Raw genomic sequence first — 23,462 nt, 5'->3', positions numbered from 1 at the left:
CCTCCAGTTACATAGAGAAAAACAAGGCCTTTTCCTTGAGACACCAGCAGTATAGCGGTTTAAATCTAAATCTTAGTATTTCCCTGTGATTTTTTTTTAAAGTTCTCAGCTTCTTCTCTCCGTGTGTGTGTGTGTGTGTGTGTGTGTGTGTGTGTGTGTGTATTAGTAAGGACACTGTTCTCCAGTTTCTTGTCTTCTTACAACCATTTGCCAGTGAGGAGGCCCATTTCTAGTATAGCTGTAACAAAGAACACTACTTGCCCAGGCCATATGCAGTTTTTGCCTTGACTCTACATCAGCTTTTTATGGAAGAGTCCCTAGATGTTTCCCATGAAGGGATTTGCTTCTTTCCTTCCTTTGTTCCTTTTTCTTTTTATTGAAAGTATATTTTTTTCTCACATAATACATATGTTTACTGTTTCCTTTCCCCTCTATTTCTCCAAGTTTCTCCCCACTTCTCCTCCCATCCGGATCCTCCTTATTTCTGTCACTCATTAGAAAACAAACAAACAAACAAACAAGCTTCTTTGGGGTAATATTAAAATATAAGATAAATAAAAAACTAACACATCAGAAGTGGGCAAAACAAACAGAAAGAATAGAGCCCAAGAAAAAGTTCAAGAAATAGATGTAGGAGTATTTTTAAAACCTATTTTTATGTTGGCTCTTATGTTTCTTTCTCCCTTCTCCACCCCGGTTCCGTCCAACACCACAACACCAGATAGGAGAGAAAGAAGGGAGAAAGGGCGTGGTTCTCTTCGGCTACTTCCCGCTGTTTAGGGTCATTGGGTTCTTTGGGACAGTACAGATCTCCATCATCAGGATATTCAGGCAGCAACAGCAGGCAGGTTGCAGCAGCAGCCTTCTCCTCCTCCTCCGACTGCCTCCTCCAAGGCTTCTTCTTGTAGTCCCCCTTCCTCTCCGTCTTTCTGGACTTTAGTTTTTATCCCAACTGGCAAAGACCACACCCCTACACGAGGCAGTTGCCAGCTGACAAACATCATACATCCTCAGGACAAACTGGAGCAGCCCCCACATCCCACACCTGGGATTAAAACAAACACACGTTTACATATCATGAACCAAAACTTCTACAACAGAGACTCACTTGTTCACACACTCAGGAATCCCGTAAAACACTAAACTGAAAATAATAACATATATGCAAAGGACCCATAGGGTAAAAAGAGAGGAATATATATATGTATGCATATATATATACACACACACATTTTATTTGTGTAATTCAAATAAAGATAAAGAATAAAAAATAATAAGATAAAAAAATTTTAAAAACAAAAGCACTGACACTACATTATGAGCCAAGGAACTGCCAAAGTTCCATTGAGTTAGATTTTTGTTTGTTCAGCCTACCCTTAAGAGTGAGACTCCCTCTGAGGAAACTTAAATTTCATTTGCAAGTGGCTACCTAGTAGAGGAAATCTCCTTTCTTACGATGTAATTTTCCTTCCACTTTTCATCACTATTTGGAGGGTTTTGTTTGTTTGTTTGTTTTGACACAGTAGTGTGTTATTACAGACAGCTTAGGGAGAATCTGTCATTTTTCACAAATGAGTTTTGACTTCCCAGTGAATTAACTTGAAAGCAACCCATAGGGTCCCCCTGCCTGGTTCTCTGACATCAACTATTTGAGGTGCACAACTCTTTGGAAATTGCTCTTGGTGGTTTGTTCTGTCTTATTTATTTGAGACAGTCTCGTGCATCACAACCTGGCCTTGAATTTACTATACACTCAGGAACAGCCCTAAACTTCTGATATTCCTGCTCCACCTCCTGAGTTCTTGGCGTTGTAAACACATACCACACCTGGTTTATGAGGCACTGCATATCAAACCAAGGATCTCTCTAGGTGGGCACTCTGCCCTGAATTTCATTGCCAGCCTGAATTGCGTTTTGAAAGACTTACCCAGTTATTCATTCATTTGACTGGTATTTATTGAACTCACCAAATATGTGAAAGGCAGTGATGGGGGCCCTGGGAATATAAGGATGAACGAGACGGATGCACTCTGCACTATACAGCAAAATCAGACCCACCAACAGGTCTTTTTATTATTTCTTGTGGTTTCTCAGAAAAACCACTTAATTTGGTCATATGTAAATCAGATTTCTTGGCATGATGCTTTGTCTTCTGAAGAAGTTTAATGAAGGTAAAGAGTAGGTGTTTTCCCAGGTAATGGGGTAACAAACAGTCCTGAAGAAGTTCGTTCCTTCCTTACCTGAGTACTTTGTGAGTGTTATAAGGTCTTTGGCAAGAGTCCTTCTGTTATCTGAAGCCTGTGATTAGTAATTTAGGGGAGAGAATGCTAGGAATGGAACCTTCCACTTACAAGTTACTAGTTTGTATTGTAACAATGAGCACAAGTCTCAGAGAACCACCAAATAAAACCCAGTGGCGTGAGGTTATTAGAAGGAAACTGAGCGGAGCCTATGGAGAAGATCCGTCGTGAGTCACGTATATTTTGTCAGTTTCCTGGGTCTTGTGAGCCTCCCTTCCGGCTGCTGGGAGGGAGCGTTTCAGTCTGGAGGGAACAGCTACACAAAACTGAAAGAGACAAACATCTCATGTCCTCTCATGTATGGATCTTAGAATATGTATACGTGCTTGTACATACACCTATTTACATTTCTGTGGTAAGAGTTTAAAGAGAGGTCAGATCAGTCTGAGTGTAGTGGTACACACCTTTAGTCCTAGCAGTCTGGAGACAGAGGCAGGCATCTGAGTCTGAGGTCATCCTGGTCTCGACAGACAGACAGAGTCTATAGTGAGACATTGTCTCAGAGAAAGAGAGAGAGAGACTAAGAGACTGATATATCATTTATAAACTAGAGACAGAAATAATCACTAATAAAACAGCAGGAGTCTTTTTTTCTTTTTTCTTTCTTTGAGTTTCTCTGTGCTGTCTTGGAACTCTTTTTGTAGACCAGGCTGGCCTTGAACTCAGAGATCTGCCTGCCTCTACCTCCCCAGTGCTGGGATTAAAGGTTTGCACCACAACACCCAGCTAAAATAGAGCAGTTATAACAGTATAATACAATACACGGTCCATGAGTGCAGTGTCTCAGAATATCTTGCTCTGTGTTATATGTAGGGTTTGTTACTATATTTGGAGGGAATGGTTAACTTAAACCACAGAGAGTAAAATCACAGATATGGAGACTTTAGTTCTTACGTCTTTATCAGAATGTATAAACCAGAGAACATGAACTGGTCATTGGCTGCTGCCTTGTGACAGTAGGAAAGAACAGGCAACATGGTGGACCCATGGGGTGATTTATTCAGGTTATGGGACAGCATGGGGCTGCCCTGCTTCCCAGGACAGGAGACCCCTTTGGGCCCTGAAAGGATCTTTAATATTCTTATTTTGTTACTCTACATCACAGTAGTATTGTAGCTGATTTTCTTTCTTAGCATCTAATAAAAGAAAGATGCATCTTACAAAGGATTAAGTCTTCCATGACATTAAATATGATAATTGTCCCTGTATTATCGTCCGTTCAGATTTCAACTTGTGCCAATCATTTCTGTCTGTACTGAAACAGCAGCAGATGACAGTGTTCTGCAGTCATAGCCAGGATAGAGGGTCCTTCTAAATTACCCTCGGCAGTGAGCTCGCAGGCCACTCAAGGGAGTGCCCTTCTGAAAGTTCTGCCATTATTTCCTCACTGGGCTCCTGCTCCTTTCTCATGGCGGCCTGATTTAAAGTTAGCACCAAGCAGAGGAGACAGTCTACCCAGCGCTCAAGGACATTTGATAGCCAACATTCCAATTTCAACACAGGTTGCCCTGACTATACGCTCTGCCTTGTGGATCATTGCCACTTTTATTTCAACCAGTGGAGTTGGCAACTCACTACAACACAGTTTAAAACATGATCTAGCCATTTTAGTTTTGCCTTTAAAGGATTTAGTGGCATAAAATTGTACTGGCTGGGGCTTCATTGTTTCATTTACCAACCCTTTATTTCAGATCTTTGGTTAGGGATGAAGTATTACATAAAACAAGTTTACATAACAGCACCCGGACCACATAATCATATATTATAGATGATGATAAAGAAAAAATAAGCACTTCACATAGCATGACTCTCTCAAAAGAATTTAAATTACAAACCTAAGCTGAAACCTCTTGGCTTTTACTAGAGTTACAGAACTGATGATGTCCAACTGGGAGATATAAATTACCATGTTCAGAGCCACCACTTGACTCTTAATCAAACCCTCCTGCTACTTAATCTGAGGCTCAATCACTCTTGATAATTGGCAGGTGACATTTTCATAGGAAGCGGCAGCATATTCATACACGAATGTGTTTAAGTTGTGCCCTTCCTCCTGCTGATTGGGAAAGTGGAGAATCATTCTAGCTTTGGAGACGTGAAACTTTTAGAAAGCTGAACATGTTGGACACTGAAGTTGCCTTCCTCAGGGGTGTTTTGGTGAGATGGAAGACGCTGTTTTAATAGCCTGGCTGGGGCTATTTTGCAGTGTGCTACATGGGCTGTGATCTCAACTCACTTTGTAGATTAAGTCTAGCTGCCAGTTGAGAAAGGTTTGTTATCTTGTCCATCCTTTGCTTATAGAAGAAGGAGGAAGAAGAAGGAAGAGGAGGAGGAGGAAGAGAAGGAGGAGGAAGAGGAGAAAGAGGAGAAGAAAGAAGAAAGAAAGAAAGAAAGAAAGAAAGAAAGAAAGAAAGAAAGAAAAAGAAGAAGAAGCAGCAGCAGCAGCTTAGGAATGTTACATAGATGAGCCCAATATTCAGAAGTGAGCTCAGAGCCTGTATTTTTTATATTACCCTTGAGTGCACGAACTTTCTCCACTAAGAACCACCAATGAATTCTACAGCTGATGGGGGGAGGGGGAGAGGACTGGATTCACTATGACAAACACTCTGACAGTGCGAGGCCTCCTTTGTGTGGGCGAGATTGTGATCTGGCATGAATAGTTGTATGAGCCAGCGCGAACTCAGAGATACAACACAGGTGGCTGACAAGAAAAGAAATGTCAGGATGTTAGTTTCAGACTCGTGCTCCTCTGTTCCGTGGTGCCCTGGATGCTGGAAACGGAATCCCCTTGATTGCAAAGTTTCAAAAAAAGATGTTTTGTTTGGTTTGTGTTTCTGGGGGAGGGCATCACTATGCCGCCTGACCAACAAATGCCACACAGCTCTGACCAATGACTCATGGGCTCAACTGTGAGAACTTGCGTCAGTTTCAAAATATCATTTATAATTACGTGAGCCAAATAGCCAAGGGCTTATCACAACTCGCTATACTATGCTGGCTCTATTCTAATTTAATCCTTTTTTTTTTTAATGTATGTGTATGGTTAAGAAAAACATTTTTTTTTTAATGATAAGATCTCTAGCCAGGCTGACCTTGAACTCCCTATGTAGGAGGAATAGCCTTGAACTTCTGATCCTCTGCCCTCTAGAGGGCATGCACCACTACATCCTGTTTATGTTTTGCTGGGGTTTGAACTCAAGAACTTGTGTATGCCAAGCACACACCCTACCTCTAAGCCCTAAGTTAGCGTGAGAATAAAAAAATAAAATAAAAATCTCAGTAGAGTAAAAGTAACCCTGTCTACCAAGAAAAACATATTTTAAAGATTACTTTGTTGTTGCTACAATTCCTGTTGGGCATTTTATGTCCTTCCTCCCCTTTTCCTTCCTTCCCTCCTTCTTTTTTTCTTTTTTATAGATAGGGATTAAGATGGAGTCTACTAGGACCTTGAACTCTGTATCTCCTTGCCTGCTGCCTGTATTCAGAATGTTGGGCTCACGAGTCTGGGCCTTCACACACTACTCATCATTGTCTGTAAAAAGATGGCTCAGCTGTTAAGAGTACTGGTTGCTCTTGCAGAGTCAGAGGTTTGGTTCCCAGTAGCCACAAGTCAAATCATGACCATCTGAAACTCCAGCTCCAGGGTACCCGTTGCCCTCTTCTGGTCTCCCAGGGCACTGTAAGCAGGTATATATATGTATGTGTGTATATATGTGTGTGTGTGTGTGTGTGTGTGTGTGTGTGTGTGTGTGTGTATTTAATTTAAGGCAGTGGTAACGCTGCAATGAATGTCTTTCTCAGTTATGCACTTCTAACATCCATCTAATTAGGAAAGAGGACTATATATATATAAGCTTCCTGTAGACAATAAAGTGAAATGAAGAACACTTAGTTCTAAAACTAAGTGGAGATAGCCTGAGCCTAGGTGTGCCTTGCCAGTTGTCAATGAGTGGCACACAGTTGAGAATAAAATAGCTTCTCTTAATAATGGTAGTGAATTGAATTCCACACTACACGGTATTGTGTAAAATGCCATGCCTTATATTCTGACTTTTATATTAAATAAGGATATAGGCCTGCTTAATCTCTGCAAAGAAAATCTTTACTCAGCAACACTCCTATACTCCTACGTGTGTGTGTGTGTGTGTGTGTGTGTGTGTGTGTGTGTGTGTGTGTGTTCCAGTGACAGGTGTCAGCATTTTATCAGGCCATCTGCTCTCTTATGGTATTGCTGACAGTCCAGGTCTCTTTATGTCTGAGCATAGCCATTAGATGGGGTCACTAGGTTTCATCTCCCCAGAGGGTGACACTTGGTAGGAGGCCAAGCAAAAGAGAGAGCCAAGCAAGCTGCAGAGCTGACAGGCACGTGGGAGGGGCGTTGACGTAGGAAGTCTCCTAAATGCAGAGTCCAACCAGGAAGGAGGCTGAGCTCAGAGCCTTGCGGGTGGAGGAAGCAGAGAGGGTCTGGAGGCGTTGTGGGCTGCAGCGGAGTTATTTACGGGGTGCAGCTTTGCTTGGAGACATTTTAAGAGCAGGTTAGCTTGTGGGTGTCCGGGGAAGAAGGCGCTTCGTCGAGAGGCTTGTGTCTGGTGGGGCAGCTGGTGTGGCAGGACAGAGGGGCACCTCCTCAGCTCGCCAGGCACCTCACCGACTCCACCCTACCGCTCTCCGCCCCGCCCCCTACCCCCACCTCGCTTCTCAGGTTTCTCTGGGAGTCTCCATGGCAACGGACACCTGCTTTGGGACTCAAGACTCTCGGTGGTGGCCGAAGGCGCAGAGCCCAGAGGGTATGGCAGAAGCTGAGACTGAGGAATGGGTGAAGACCCAAGGATGTCGGAAGATTCTCGAGACTCTCGAGGGGGCTATTGAGCAATTCCAATACAATCCCAGGTGACCTGCCCGCTGTGCCCACGCGCCCCAGAACTGGCCTCCCCAACCTGGTCTCCACAGTCTAACAGCCTTTGATTTCTTAAGTAAACCATAGTCTAAAAAGCAGAGACTCAGGTCTGAGTTCCAATTTCGTCTAGCTTCTCACCAAGGCCTGAGTTAGGCGGTTTACCTTTCTCTACCTCTATTATCTCAGCTGGGAAAACAAGACAATGACCAACTGTGCCTACGCCGTAGATCACAGGGCGTGTTAAATGCGGTCATCCAGGACCGTCTAGAAGAGAGCCATACAGAAATGGTCTGAGGCTGCTTTAGGAAAATACCAAAGACTCCAGGTTTTGTTTGCTTGTTTTTTTGTTTTTTGTTGTTGATTGGTTGGGATTTTGGGGTTTTTGTTTGTTTGTTTGTTTTTGGTTTTTCGAGACAGGCTCTCTGTGTATCCTTGGCTGTCCTGGACTAGCTTTGTAGACCAGGCTAGCCTCGAACTTACAGAGATCCTCCTGCCTCCGCCTCCCAAGTGCTGGGATTAAAGGCGTGCGCCACCAACGCCAGGTTTTAAACACAGATTTGTTCCACGAGTCCAGAGGCTGGAAGTCCAAGAACTGGGCACTAATTTGAAGTCTGGGGGTCTTTTCCGACAAACAGCGCATTCTTACTGCACTCTCTGTTAGTGGCAACAGCAGGGGAGCCGTTTCCCAATTTCTCCATGCTCTCCCCTACACCTTGGCTTTTTATAAGGGTACAGACCCATTTGCAGGGCCCTACCTCATGACCTACTCATCTCTCTTACCCAAACCTCATGACCTATTCACCTCTCTTGGCCCCCCACTTCCAGGGGCACTCATTTTAGAAAGCGTAATGTTGCCTTGGCTTTTCCTAGAACTGGCACCACCCCCTGACACATAGAGACAAAAAGCCACCTGTCTTCACCAATAGAATCATTATTTCAGGGTACTTAAGTTTCATTCCTTCCTCTCAGGATCCTTTAACCTCAGCTCTACTACTGTTGTTATATTTCTGGGGAATATATATATTTTTTTTTCTTAAAACACTTTTTCAAAGTAGTATGCACAGAGCCCTAGGTAAATTGCTACAAGATACAATTCCATAGGTAGAGGCATCAAGGAGCCCGGCTATTGGTTCCAGGCAAGCCCCACATTGAGGCAGCTTCAGGTGGAGTTGGGGAGAGCAAGAGAGAGAGAGAGAGGGAGAAACAACTATTGTACTAGCCCAATAGTAAGCCTGACCCAGTGACACAGTCCTGCTGAGCTTGGCCTCAACTGTATTAAATAATAGGTATATTGGTTAAACTGAGTCAGGGTACACACAGACTCTGATAAACTGTGATGTGTCGAACGCACACATCACAGGCAGTTCTTGGCAGACACCCATGGAATGCTGTGTCTAATCTGTTCCTAGGAGTCCCTTCCTCTCTGGATTTCTTGACATTCCACAGTGGAATAAGTTCTCAACAAAACATTCCAGCCAGACTCAGGGGGCAGACTGACCTCTGCCAAGTGCTGCACTAATATGTGTTGGTTGAACCAAGGCACCACTAATACCCATAATAATTTTTCTTCATTCAAAGGCTTGGGGAACCCTGTTGGAGTTCAGCTAGATGCTGGCTGACACCCAGGAATCTGAATGTAGCTGGGTTAGACCCCAGGAAGACAGTAGTTCACATAAGACAGGTCGTCCTTGGTGAAGTTAGACGTTCTAGGTTAGACGTTCTAGTTGGGAACCAATGTCACACTTGTTAAGTCAGTAACAACACAAGGAGGCAGACAGCATGCACATGTGAGAGAAAAAACAGAAGCAAAGGGTAGCAGAGGAATGTGTGTGTGTGTGTGTGTGTGTGTGTGTGTGTGTGTGTGTGTGTGTATAACCTTCACAAATGGAAAAGGGGAATTGTGATTATAGATACGGCTCTTAGGAGCAGCTTCTCTGAGATGATATTAAGATGAAACTGCAAGAGGAGCCAGGCAGATGTATCTGGAGCCAAAATGTTCCCAACAGAGAGAACAAGAAGCAGCAAGGAGGGAGTCTGAGTTTAGGAATAGCAAGGAGACCAGTATGGTCACAACAGAGCCAACAGGGTGAGTCATGGGTGTAAGGCAGCAAGAGATGGATAGACAGCTGTCAGGATCCTGGATCACCACAAACACTTCAAAGAGATGGGAAGCCAAGAGGGGACTACACTGCATCCTGATGTTCTCTGACGTGCCTGTCTATGGGACTGTTCTGCTGTTTTGATAAGGACACAAGTGGGGAAACCACTTATGGGACTTGTATAACATCTATCAAGGAAGATGGCTATGGGGACTGGGTAAAGCGCTTGCAGTGAGGGCCTGAATCTGTATCCTCAGCCACATACAAAGCAGGGCTGTAATACCCATAACACCAGCATGGGTGCAGGACAAGGGGACAGGTGCCCCCTGGTACTCAGTGCCAGCCCGTCTAGCCTGAGTTCAGCCAGTGGCACACAATAGAGGGCGATGCTCATCGCCGGGTTCTGGCTTCTGCATGCACACACTAGCAGGCACCGGTGCACCCATTTCTGTGCTCACACACAGGCAGATAACACTCAAAAGGAGGAATGGGAGCAGAAAGAGGAAGATGGGCATGGCTGTTAGACAGCTAGTTAAGCAGTTCAGCCGTAGGATCCGAAGGTCGGAAGAAAAGTCTAGACTAGACTAGAAAGTCTAGTCAACTCCAAAAAAAATTGTACAAAGATGCCATGTTAAGTAAATTATGAGAGCCAGGTATAGGGGTGCATGCCTGTAATCCCAGCATTTGGGAGGCAGAGACAGGCTGATCTCTGTGAGTTCGAGACCAGCCTGGTCTACAAAGTGAGTCCAGGACAGCCAAGGCTACACAGAGAAAAACCCTGTCTCACAACAACAACAACAACAACAACAACAACAACAACAACAACAACAAAAGAAATTATGAGGTTTGGTGAGAACAGCCAGGAAGTTTTATATATATACTTGAGACCACTGGCCCAAATAACCAAGAAGCTAACCTCCCACATCTCAGACCAAACGTACGAAAACCGAAGTTCAGCAGACGAATGACCAAGGGGTAGAGGGAAAGACATGGAGGTCAACACAGATTCTTCTCTTCAAGACACTTCACAGAAATGCTGAATAAGGAAAAAGATTAAAAACCAGATGGCTTGTTTGCATAAAAGAAACTTCCTACTGTCAATTGGCTAGATCTGAGGTATGGAAGTATACCGATGAAAAGCTTTAAGAAGGAATTACGTGTTCTTGAGTACATCCAAGCTTAGCTATGGAAGACAGACAGGAGCTTCAAGCCAGGATAATGTGATTAAGACTGAGATGATACTGGGTTAACTCACTCTATACATACATACATACATACATACATACATACATACATACATATACTTATTTTGAAACAGAAAAAGAATACAAGAATATTTTCCTTAAATAACATTGAGCCATTCACCACAGTGAAAATTTAGCTCCTCGACTGTCATCTTCATTGACTAATTCACTAACGAGCGTTTGTTAGGATGGACTATTCTAGGGCTCAGTGGGATGTGTTGCTGCAGTCTATTAATAAATATTCATGGGTCTGTTTTGTATACGTTAGCATATTAATTTTGTGTCTAATTTATTAAACATAATTGTTATCTCCCAAGACCATGCTTTATGTCCCAAGACAAGCAACCTATTATTTGGGAGAATTGCACAGACTATAAATAAGGACTGTGTAGGAACCACTTAGCTAAGTTCTTGTGATGTGGGCTTCCGTTCTAGGCAGTGGAGTTAGCATCTAAAATTAGAGCTATTTCACATTTGATGAGAAGCTGAAGAGGGAGCGTTCATATTTTATTTAGAGCCGTAGCTTTCTAAATCAATCATACAAACCGTTAAGAACGGGGTGGTGTGGGACACGGGAGGGGGCTTACAACCCCAGAGCTGTTTAAATCAAAGATTCAGAGGCGGAAATCTGTCCTCACCCCTGGCTTACAATTTTAGATGAGTTATTTAATTTGTTGAACCTCAGCTTCCACATCTTTGAGACAAGATGATGGAGAATTACTAGAAGAAGAAAAACTGTAAGACCAAAGCCTCTGGGACAAGTTACTCTATAAACAGGTATATATTGCTTTTAAACACTCCAGAGGGCTTATCTGTAAAATTAAATATTTTATTATTGTCCTACTACGGTGACAGAAGGAATAACCAAACATGTACTGTATTCCTAAATCATAGCCTGAAAAATATATGGAAAATAAAAATTATCCACGCCTCACAAAATCAGTGTATTTGATTAAACTGGGAAGGACTGAGAGATCATAAATGCTCAAGGCTAAGGGAAACTGAAGTCGAAGAGTGAAAAGAGGCCACTCAGCAGTGGGAGAGGGTGAAAGATCACAGCTCCAGACTTCGAGAATTAGCCACTGAGGTCTGTTAAATACATATTGTGCAGACTGCAGAGAGAGGATGCAGTGAGAGGGTGGGTTCTATCCATTTCATTGATGCAGCGCCCAGGTTTAGACAGCAGGCATGCACTTTATCAGTAATTTGAAGAGGCACTGTTTCCCATTCCTTATTAAATATTAAGACAGATTGTTAACAAGTCTTTTTTTTTTTTAAGACACTAATTAGACAGTAAAACAGTAGTACATGCCGAAAGCAACTGTAGCCTTCAGGTCTGAGTAAGAGGAAACAAGGAGAAAAAAAATCCAAGAACTTAGAATGTCTTTAAACCCTGAAAGCAGAGATTAAGACCTCTTTGGAGAAGACCCGGCAGCCACTAAACTTGCAGGCTACCAGTGGCAAAGAAAGAGGTGTGGCCCAGGTTGCAAGCAGCACTGGTCTGCAGGTCTAGCTTGCCCAGTGGTCAAGGAACATTAAAAGTTACAGTTAGGCCAAAGCTTCTTACCTAGCCAGGAGATTTTTGGTGGTTTGGCTGCTGTGTTTTTCAGTTTGTCTTTACTATTGGGCATGGAAACACCAAGAGGCACATTACAGAAGCCATGGGCTGTACAGCCAGTGTCGTTCTTGACTTCACTGGATGGCAGCAGCCCAGTCATGCCTTGATAATCAGATGCCACTCGTATCATGCACTAGGGTGATCCCTTCTTTATGTTTTTGGTTTAGTGGCCTAAGGATCACCAAAATGGCCAGGTTTCGTGGCTCTCGATGAAGTCATTTCTTACAGGGTCATTTGTCATCTGTCCCTGTTCTTAAAAGTTCATCCATACAACTCTTGCCCGGATGTTCTTGCCACCAAGTTCACTGCTTTCAGCTTCCTGGCTGTTCAGCTAGCCTCTTAGTGACTGCTCATAAATTAGAGACGGGCTCCAGGCTCCTCACCGGGGAAGAAGCAGAGGGACAAACAACTGCTTCCGGTGCTAACAACGGGAGAATTTTCCTCTTAGCTGTCCTTCATGATCACTTCTGGATGGGGCTGTGAGACTGTATGTGCCTCCCATGAGGTGACAGGTCCATCTGTTAATTGGATTTGAGTCCTTCAGTCAAGCCAGCCATAATGTCGCATGAGTGCATATGGTGCATTTGGTCTCAAAGTTCTCAGCCTTCCCCAGTTTTTTTTAAATGTATACGACATTTTTCATGAAGTGTGTATTTCACATTCCGTATGGAAACTAGCCGTAACTCAGGCTCATGTGTTGTTCCACAATCAGATTCAGGTCATGTGTTTATATTGGAACTGTCACAGAGAGGAACTATACTCAGGGATTCAGAGCTGATGAAGCTGCCCAATTACCGCCCCCCCCCCATGAATAACACATTTAAAAATATGTTTGATTTTGATTCATCTCCACAGTGTAGTAAAACATTATACTTAATTTTACACAGTCATTATAACTTATTAGTGTTTTTCATGAGTTGTTTTCAGAGTTGGCTATAGATTTCATGTGGGGGACAGAGCTTAAATATTGGCGAGTCTTTCCGTTGATCACTGCAAATTGGTCTTAATGAGAATATTCGATGCTGGCTGATCTCAAATTTGCAATCCTCCTATTTCAGCTTCCCCGGTGCTGGCATTACAGTGTGTGCCGCCACACCCATTGATTGGTCTTTCTGGGTCAAGTGCTTGTCAGGGATTGTTTGAGAGACCTCACCCTGTTCAGTCACTGACAGGTTTTCCCGGCACTGCTCGCTTGGGATGTTTGGCGAACAACATCAGATGCCAGGGGGCAGAAACAAGGGACTCCATTTGAAGGCAGCATCCAGAGCCTCGTTTTCACTTGTAGGGAGCGCCCCATCTCATTCCCGGCTCCCACAGAGGAACATGAACATCCATTGCAGATATGGACACACGCAACGACTTACACTCAGGGGGTCCTAGGCGTTGGAAGCTGCTATTTCTTAAGATTAATTTGTTAAATTTTTTAATGTGTAGGATTGTTTTGCCTGCATGTATGTAAGTGTACTGTGTGTGTGTGTGTGTGTGTGTGTGTGTGTGTTTGTGTGTGTGTGTTTGTGTGTGTGTGTTTGTGTGTGTGTGTCTGGTGCCTGAAGAAGTCAGTTGATGGAGCCAACTCCCCTGGAACTGAAGAGACTTGGGGTTGTTAGTAGCCATGTGGGTGTTAGCAACCAAGCCAGGACTTTCTGCAAGATCATCAAGCATTTTTATCTACCAAACATGTCTCCATCCCGGCCATCATTTTTATATAAGTAACAAGATTGCTTCTTGGTAGAGGGAAGATGTTATCTCATCCTGCTGGAAATGTGACTTAGAAGGGGCCTGCCGAAAGACTTCTTCTTATCCTCTCCTGAAAGATGCTCAGGGGTGCTGAGGGCCTGTGGAAAGTTCCAGAACACTGTGTCAGTGAGAGAAACAGACATGCTCCTAAACCTAATTGAACTAAATCTAAAACACAGTTTCTTCTTGGAAAAAAAAATCAGATTAATTAAATCTTTAATTTTAATTACAATCAGATGCTACATTTCTGTCTAGATAACTGAAGATAAAATTTGTCACCATCATTTTGTTGTGCATGGAAGCATAATTGAGAACTTAGTGGAATTAATTGAAAATTGTTATTTTGAGTATTAAGTTTTAAATTTCAAATCAGCTTTTCGTAGTTGAATCCTACCGTGCTGAACAAATTGTGATGTTTGAAAATCTGAGAGTCGGTCGCGCGTGGTGGTTCATGCCTTTAATGTCAGTCCTCGGAGGGGCAGAGGGGGATCTTTGTGAGTGAGAGGCTACCCTGGTCTACATGGTTCTAGGACTTCCAGAAATACATAATAATGAGATCCTTTTTCAAAGGGAGAGAGATGGGGAAGGGAGAGAGATGGGGAGGAAAGAAACAGGAGGGGAGGAGAGGAAGAATGGAGGGAAAAGAAAGGACGGAAAGAAGGGAGGGGAAAGAGGAAACGGGAGGGGAGGGAAAGGGAAGGAAAGGAAGAAAACCTGGCCATGGTAGCAGTATAATAACTTCCCTCGGCTCCAATACTGACACTGTTTCTTGAGGACTTACTGTGCATCAAGTATCACACCAAAGTGGTTCTAAGTTTAATACACTCAAGTCTATCAACGACCCTATGCTTATCCATATGAAGAAACGGGGGCATGCTGGAGAGATGATGGCTCAGAGGTTAAGAGAACTGGCTGCCTTTCCAGAGGACTGGGTTTGAACGCCAGCCCACATGTCAGCTCACAACTGTAACTCCAGAGGACCCAACACCCTCTTCCGGCCTCTTCCAGCACCAAGGATGCATATGGTACCCAGACAAACATAAAGGCAAAACAGCCACACAAATAACATTGGAAATAATAATAATAATAATAATAATAATAATAATAATAATAATAATACAAGAGGAAATTGAGGCAAGAAAAAGTTAAGTAATTTCCCTAAAGTCTCGTGGTTACTTAGTAGGCGCTCCCTATGGTTGACAGAGACTGCCAGCAGGAGGTACATACTGTGTGGTAATACAGGAAGAAAAGAGGTGTGGCATGTTTCAGAACTAGCTGGTTCTGAGGCAGAGGCATGTATAGCTCTGGCACTAAGCAAGAAGAGGGACAGCCATCACGCCCCTATCAGGGTCTGCCTCTGCTGCTCAGCAGAGCGCTAGGAAGAGAAATGTCTATGTTTTGTTTTGTACCAGAGCCTCCATTTCTATTGGATTTGCTTGGCTCACTTGCTTGCATGCACCCTTTCTCCTTCCCTCCTTCCTCCCTCCCTCCCTTCTCTCTGTCTTTCTCTTTCTCTCTCTATCATCTGTCTGTCTGTCTATCTATTTCCCTCCCTCCCTCTTTCTCCCCCTCTCCCAGCTGACATTTTATAAACCTAGGTTTGTGACACCTTTAATCAAATTGATGCATACACCCAGAAAGTGAGCTTACTTATTAACTGTTTAAGATGTTTGTCAATATAGAACCATGAAAGGATGTAGAGAGGCTGGCTCCTGGCCTCTGCAGATGCTTCAGGGGTACAGTTTGACAGTCAGTGACAGAATTGTGATTATCTGAAGTAGGCCTCAAACCTTCTGGGTTCAGAGCCTGTTAGAATTTCTTCAAAGTGTCGACAACCTCAAAGAACTTCTCGCCAGAGAAATTCTGTGAGAGAATTATAGGGAAATTACAAATGCATAATAGTATTCTGAAAAATAACTTTCCTCTTGTGGATTCTTCTACAGTGTGTTGGGAAACTCCATTCTCAGATCACACCAAGAGAATCTCTATCTTAACATACTTCTGCTAGATATGCCCATGAGGAAAGTACAGTCATCTCTAGCAATAACTCGGCCTAAGGCATTGAGATCATAGACTTAAGAACATTGTGTCAGGAAAGCGGAGAAAACACACAGTATTGGTGTGACAGTGCAGTCTGAAAACCAGGCTGAGTCCAACTCATGAATGACCAGACAGTCCAGCAGTATTTTTTTTTTAATTCACAGTCTCTTAGAGTAATATAAATATAATCAAATTTACCTCCAAATATGTGTGCTTACCTTTTCTAAGGAAACTTAATATCTCTGTTCTCTCTTCAGACCTGCTATTTCAGATAATTTAAAGGTTGGCTTTTTCACTTCAGACCATGCTACGCAGACAGATAGTGAGATTTTGCCATTGAAAACTTTGATTCAATCAACAGAAAAGTTAATGCAGGTAAATCTGGATGTGACTTCTAAGATAACATAGTGTATTACTTGCCTTTGTGGGGGTAAATTTTGGGTGGAGGGGTTGGTGTCCTAGAGATCAAGGTCAGTGCTGCCAGGATACTGTGAAGCATTTGTCGTTGAAACACACCATAAGGAGGTGTTCTTATACACCCTTACTGACAAAAACTGAAATTTGATTGAGAGCATTTCAAAATATAAGGTCTTTAGGAAACTGAGCAGGATGACAGTTGTCAGGATGACAGTTGTGCCTCTTTTACACTTTAAAGATTTAATTTTGTGTATATGCCTGTGTTTTGCCTGCATGTATGTCAGTGCACAACGTGTGTGTCTGGTACTCTCTGAGGTCTGAAGAAGGGATCAGATGCCCTGGAACTGGAGTTGGAGATGGTTGTGAGCCACTGGATGGGTGCCAGGAACTGAACGCAGTCTCCCGTGAGAACAATAATTGCTCTTAACCAGTGAGCCATCCCTCCAGCCCTGAGTTGTACTTTTTAATTGACATAAGTCATGATCTACACTTGTCATGTTTGTGTCTTAATTACATATGTGCATCTGTTCAGTGAAATTTCTATTCTTTTGATAGCTGTAAATATTTTCTGCTTAAGATACATTGAGGAAAGTAGAAAGTATTTTACATATAGATAAATCTAGACAATGAGACATTGAATAAACTGAATAACTTTCTGCTGGTATAGCTTTGTCAAATCAAATAATTTGTCTAGGATCTTTTGAGATTGAAAAAGAGTAGAGTATTTCATAGTATAAGATATTGAATTATTAAAAATATCACATGAATTGGCACATACAACAAATAGTCTCAGATGCCTTATTTTTAATTTTTAATTTATTTGGATATCATTCCATATCTATATACAAAGATCTTGCACATACTTGAATAATATAAGTAGCACATGCCTGGAATCCTGGCTAATCAGAACACTGAGACAGGAGAGTCACCTGCTTCAGGCCAGCCTGGGCAACTTTGTGAAACACTATGTCAAAAAGTAAAATTAAAATAAAACAGGAAAGAAAAACAAAAACAGCTGGCAGGGAACTTACTACGGCAGAGTGCTTGTCCAATATGTCCACAGGTTCTGGGCTCAACACTCAGTGCCTTGTTTATTTTGAACCATGTCACAAGATGCACATCTCATATTTTGCTAGCCTTGTTTGATAGACATTTTGCTAGTTTCTAATGTTTCACTGAGATGATTAATCCTACGTGTACTCAAGAGCCAGTAAATCTGTGGTGTAAATTCTTAAAAGGGAATCTGTGAGTCAGAGGGTACGTACCTTAGTCACTCTGAAGGGCGTGGCCAAATTGCCAGGCTGAGAGACTCTACCAATTTACACCACTGAGAGCTTTGATAGATGGTTCCTCGCCACATGAAGACACTTCATGGTCTTCTTTTAGAAAGACACATTTCCTAGCAGTGTCTTAATAATTTTCTTTCTTGGTATCTGAGTGCACCCAAACTAAGTTTTAGTCAGGAGAATTTAGATGGCGGTAGTGGTGTGTGGAAGCTTTGGGAACCTTCTTTGAGGCAGAGTTTGCAAGCACTGGCTTTCCTGATCTTGCTTCCTCTTCCGGTTCCTCATGCCCACCTCCCTCTCCTCTGGGATTTTATCTAATCCCAGTAACACCCCCAAATTCCCACCTGTAAATGCCCTGCTCACTCACACTGGGTTTTCACTCAGTGAACGTCTCACAACAGAGATTCAACTCCACCCTAAGTTCCAGAAAGATCGGCCACACTCAAACCATACCGCCCCATTGACATATCTTAGTTTTCAAGTTAGGCATGGTTTTGCAAACCTGCACACAATGAGAGAGAATTGCTGGACTTCTGCAATATGCCATATTCTTCAAAGAAAAGCTAGGCACCAGGTCAAATCCCCGAATCAAGGAACGTGCTAGAATATGGGCACCCAGGGCCCCACCCTCTACACTAATGAACAATTTTTCTTTTGTAGATGATTACATCACTTCAGGTGGACTTTGGGTTCCTCAAAGATTTGGTTCAATTGAAGTTTGAGGACCAACTTAAAGAGGAGTCTTGGAAAATCATCAGTATGCTCCATGACAGGATTTTAGAAATGAAAAGATGCTATCAGGAGGTAGGCATGCTCCCGTTTTTTGTTTGCTGCGTGGTGGATCGATTCTCTGCTTGGTGTGTCCAGGTGTGGATGTAGTAGCTGACCAGGGCAACTGTAATTATGTAGGTTGTGTATCTAGGAGCTGATACAGTCAGGAGCCTTGGCAGCCATCTCTTGGATGAGCTCAGTAGTCCCCACACTTACCTTGCACAGTTGGTGTAACTATTAGAAACGGAAATCAGTTAATTTACTCACAATTACCACCAGGCAGGCAGCAGAACTTAACATTCTGTGCTGGATGCCTGCTTTTAAACAGTTTAAAAAAAAAACATAGTACTTTTGTTTATTCTTCAATAATGTCATGCACATAATCAATGTATTTTAACCATATCTGTGCCAACTCTTCTCCCCAACTCCCCTACACTTTCCCCAACACTTGCCCACCATACTTTTATGTCTTTTTAAAAAATAACCCAATCACTCCAGTTAGTGCAGCCTGCATGAACATGTGCAGTATATCTGTGGCCATAGAGCCAAAGAAAAATGGGTTCCTTCCCCCAACACCCACAGTTTCTGATAGTTCCTCAGCTTGGGGTGAAATCACATGAAATCCTCCCCCATCTGTATTGGAATATTGACCAGCTTGCTAGTACACAGGTCTTGTTTAGGTAACCATAGCTACGGCAAATCCATGACTATGATGGTCTGTCACATCCAGAGGACACCATCTCCACAGCACCGCTCACATTCTCTGGTGCGGTACACTCCTTCAGCCCCCTTTTCTGTATGTTCCCTCAGTTTTGGGGGGCACTACAGACAGATTATCATATTTAGGGATGATCATTCACTGTGGGGATGATCAGCACTGTGACTACTTGTGAGTCTTTGCATTGACTGCTGCCACTGTGAAAAGAAATCTCTGACCAAGGTTGAGAGCATCACTACCTTATGGGTATAAAAATAAATATTTAGAAGGTCTTATTCATTAGGCTATTGGGGATTTTTAGAAGGCAGCTTGATAACATGTCTGTTGAACAAAGCAGTAGTAGTAGTAAGGCCTATGCCCTCCTGCACCATAATACAATATTTTATTATTTTGTGCATGTGGCTGTTTTCCCCACTTGTATGTTTGTTTCCTGCATGTGATACCTGGTGCCCATTGAGAAGAGAGTGTTGGGTCCACTGGAGCTGGAGTTATAGAGATTTTGTGAGCATCTTTGTGGGTTTTAGGAATCAAACCTCTGTCCTCTGGAAAGGTAGCCAGTGCCCATAACCATTGGGCCATCTCTCATGGCCGCAGCCATTGTTTTTTGGTCAGGTTTACAGTGACTTCTCCCATAGCAGTCAGTGTGTGACTATGCCTGTGGTCACATCTTGCCTGGCACATCAGTGTTATACCTACAGATTCTACCACTGGCTAAGTCCACTGATAACTGTGCCCCAGTGGCTTGCATAGCATCCTTTGGCGTTATGAAAGCTAGCTAGTGGGGAAGAAGTTCCCAAGTCTGTTGCAGCTTGATTTCTCTATGAACTAAACCACAGTGTTCTGTTTTCAGGAGTCAGGTCTCACCATGCAGTTAAAGTGGGTAAGTCAGAGCAATGGCATTAGCCTGTGTTGTTCAGGAGGCCTCTGGAGTCTCACTGATGGATAGAGCAGAGGACGGTGTCCCACATCTGGCATTGGCATTGAGATTTTCACCTAATAAGTGTCCAGTGATAGAGGGTACCTTCATTCAAGCTCCTTCTTTAAGGAGAGAGAGAGAGAGAGAGAGAGAGAGAGAGAGAGAGAGAGAGAACTCACTCTCCAATATCCCTGACCCCGCCATGACCCTCCTTAAGCCTTTAACCCCCAGCATTCCTTACCCTACATTTTGGAGGTTTATTTTTGTTTTGTTTTGTTTTGTTTGAGATTATAAATATAATCACATTTCCCCTTTCCTTTCCACTTTTCAACCCCTCTACTTCAAATCCATGGCCTCTTCATGAATCATTATTGAATGCACATATGTATATGTAAATGTATATGTATATGTATATACATACGCATTACTAAGTACAACCTGCAGAGTCCATACAATGGTAGTGGCACCGTGCTTCCAGGGCTAATCATTTGACACTGGGCAGCCGATTGGTGTGCTTTTCCCTGGGGAGGGCCACCTCTGACACTCCAGCTTTCCTGGCTTGCCTGTGTTGTGTAGGGAGGGTTGCAGCCTCCTAGGTCACCCCGCCCCACACCCCTCCCCATGCAGCTTGGCATGTCTATTCTTACCAACCTTGTCCACCTCACAGTCATGTTGGTGAGCATGCTCTACATGTATGTCACATGCGTTCTGCCTTCTATCCCCCAGCTGGTGTGCTCTTTCCCTCCTCCCTGCCACGGGTGCTGTCCAGCATCCTGACCATTACAGACACTGCAAGTTTAAAGACACAAAACTCCTCAAAGCCAAGCTAATATCCACATATAAGAACATGCTTTTTATCTAATGGGGCCTGGGTGACTTCGCTTAGTATATTTTCCAGTTCCATCCACTTCCCTGTAAATTTCGTAATTTTATTTTTCTTTACTGTTGAATCAAATTCCATTGTGTATCTGTGTGCAGCATATTTTCATTATCGTTCATCAGCTGCTAGACATTTAGGCTGATTCCATTTCCCAACTGTTATTATTATTAGAGAAATGATGAACACAGATGAACAAGAAATCACTGTGGGGAGGCTATGGAGATCTTTGGCTGTGTGCCCAGGAGTGGTGACCTCCGTCACACGGTAGTTCTATTTTTAGCTTTGTGAGAAACCTCCACACTGCCTTACAAAGTAGCTGTACTAATTTACATTCCCATCATCATTAGGTAAATGTTCTTCTTGCCCCACACCCTCGACATCATTTATTGTCTTTTGTTTACTTGATGATTGCCATTCTGACTAGAGTGAGATGGGGCCTCAGAGTAGTTTTAATTTGCATTGCCCTTACTGGCTAATAATGTTAGACTTTTACAAAATATTTATTAGCCATGTGTGGTTTTTGTTATTTTGAGAACTTTCTGACCAGTTCCACGGACCTTTTTTTTTTTTTTTTTTTTAATTTGGGTTGCTATACTCTGGTTTCTCTTCAGATTGTAAAATTGGGTTGCTACTTTGAGGTTTAGTTTCTTGAGGGATTTTTCATTTTGGGTGTTGTTATTTGGTTTTGCAAATTCTAGAGTCTACTACTCCTCTGTTGGATGTACAGGCAGCAAAGGTTTTCTTCCCCTCTGTAGGTTACATTGCCCTACAGAAGCTTTTGACTGTATGAGATTGTATTTGTCAATTATTGGTTGTACTTATTCAGGGAGTGAAGTTCTTTCTGTGCTGCTGTCTCGATGTACCCTCTACTCCTTCCTCTAGCAGGTTGAGCGTGTCAGCTCTTATGTTAAGGTCCTTGGTTCATTTGGAGTTGATTTTTGTTCAGAGTAAGAGACTACAAAGGGTCTAGCTTCATTCCTCCACACGTTCATACCCAGTGTTCCCAGAATCATTTGTTGAAGGTGCCATCCTTTTGTCCACTGTGTATTTTAGTGTCTTCATCAAAACCTCAGGCAGCTGGAGTTGCAGAAAGTCACATCTCAGTTTTCTATCCTGCTCTATTGACACATCCATCCATATTTTTTTGTCCAATATCTTATTGTTTGTGTTACCATGAATGAAATAACGTCAGGCGTGGTGATACCTTGGTTGTGTTCTCTTTGCTTGGGCTTGCTTTGGCTACCCAGGGACTTTTGCGCTCCATATGAATTTTACGACAGTTTGTTTCTGTGACTGTGAAGAATGGTGCTGAACTTTGGTATTGCAGCAGCTGGGTTTGTTTTTGTTTTTGTTTGGGCAGCCATTTTAACAGTATTGGTGGTTCTGACCCATGAGCATGGGAGGATTTCTGTCTTCCACTTTATCCCTTGATTTTTCTCTTCAGTGCTTTCAAGTTTTCATTGTAGAAGTCTTTCAGATCCTAAGTTAGGTTTATGTTTCTTCAGGTTTTAATATGATTATTTTTGTTTGTTTGTTTGTTTTGAGGCTTTTTTTTTCAAGATAGGGGTTCTCTGTGTAGTTCTCACTGTCCTAGACTCACTCTGTAGTCCAGGATGGCCTCAAACTCATAGAGATCTGCCTGCCTCTACCTCCCTACGTGCTGGGATTAAAGGCGTGCGCTACCTCACTTGGCTCCTCAGTATTTTTGTTACTGGTTTATAGGAGGGCTACTCATTTCTGTATGATAATTCAAGGAGTTTCCTGGTGAAGTCTTTAATGTCTCTTAGGTACAGAACTATTTTGCTTTCAAATAAGGATATTTCAACTTCTTTTTATTTTCTATTTGTACCCTCTTAAAATATATTTTTATTATATTATATGTGTGCATATGTTGTATGGATGTATGTGCACATGGGAGTATGGGTACCTACAAAAGAGAGTGTCACATTCCTTAGAGCTAGGGTCTCAGGGGTTTGTGAACCACCTAATATGGGTGTTGGGATCTGAATTCTTGTCCCCATAATTGAGCTACAAGTGCTCTTAACCACTAGGTTGTATCTCTAGCTCTTATATCCTTTTGTTTGCTTCTCTTGTCTAACTGCTACAGCTAGATTTCCGGTACTAATTAAATATTAGTGGAGAAAGTAAGTGCTCTGGTCTCACTCCTGACTTTACTGAAAATGTTTTGAGATTTTTGGCCATTTAAAATATTTTGATTATATTAAGTAGATCTGTTTAAACTGTTTATCTAATCTCAGTTTAATTTTTGGTCACATTTACCTAGAAATTTATCCCATTACTGTCATATTTTATTTTGTTGAATTATAACTTTTTAAAGGTAATATCTAATGGTTTCTGAATTTCATTATCTGTTGCCGTGGCTTCATTTTAACCTCTAATTTTACTAAGTTGGGGATCTTTTCTCTCTCTTTTGGGTAGTTTGTGGGTATGTAGAGGGGTGGATATGCAACCTCCATGGTACCCATGTGAGGTTAGAGATCCTCTTCTCCCACTGGGTGGGGTCCTCAGACTCAGG

The 23,462-nt window shown here is 42.6% G+C and overlaps 1 protein-coding gene across 2 annotated transcripts in view; it reads left to right on the top strand.

Annotated features, from left to right (window-relative positions):
* LOC311598725 (uncharacterized protein C10orf67, mitochondrial) overlaps window positions 1–23,462 on the top strand; it is a 153,250-nt gene that overhangs the window by 52,183 nt on the left and 77,605 nt on the right. The window contains exons 1-4 of one of the 2 annotated variants that reach the window (XM_084784041.1): window positions 6,716–6,838; window positions 7,006–7,193; window positions 16,196–16,313; window positions 18,302–18,445. In XM_084784041.1, coding sequence (XP_084640167.1) covers window positions 7,024–7,193; window positions 16,196–16,313; window positions 18,302–18,445 — 432 coding nt within the window. In that variant the 5' untranslated portion in view covers window positions 6,716–6,838; window positions 7,006–7,023. Of the gene's footprint in view, window positions 1–6,715; window positions 6,839–7,005; window positions 7,194–16,195; window positions 16,314–18,301; window positions 18,446–23,462 lie in introns of those variants that run through there. The other variant, XM_084784042.1, reaches the window with a different exon arrangement.

Source organism: Acomys minous (assembly GCF_964271855.1).
Source record: "Acomys minous genome assembly, chromosome: 5".
Classification (NCBI taxonomy): domain Eukaryota; kingdom Metazoa; phylum Chordata; class Mammalia; order Rodentia; family Muridae; genus Acomys; species Acomys minous.
This window is presented reverse-complemented; position numbering and strand designations above follow the sequence as displayed.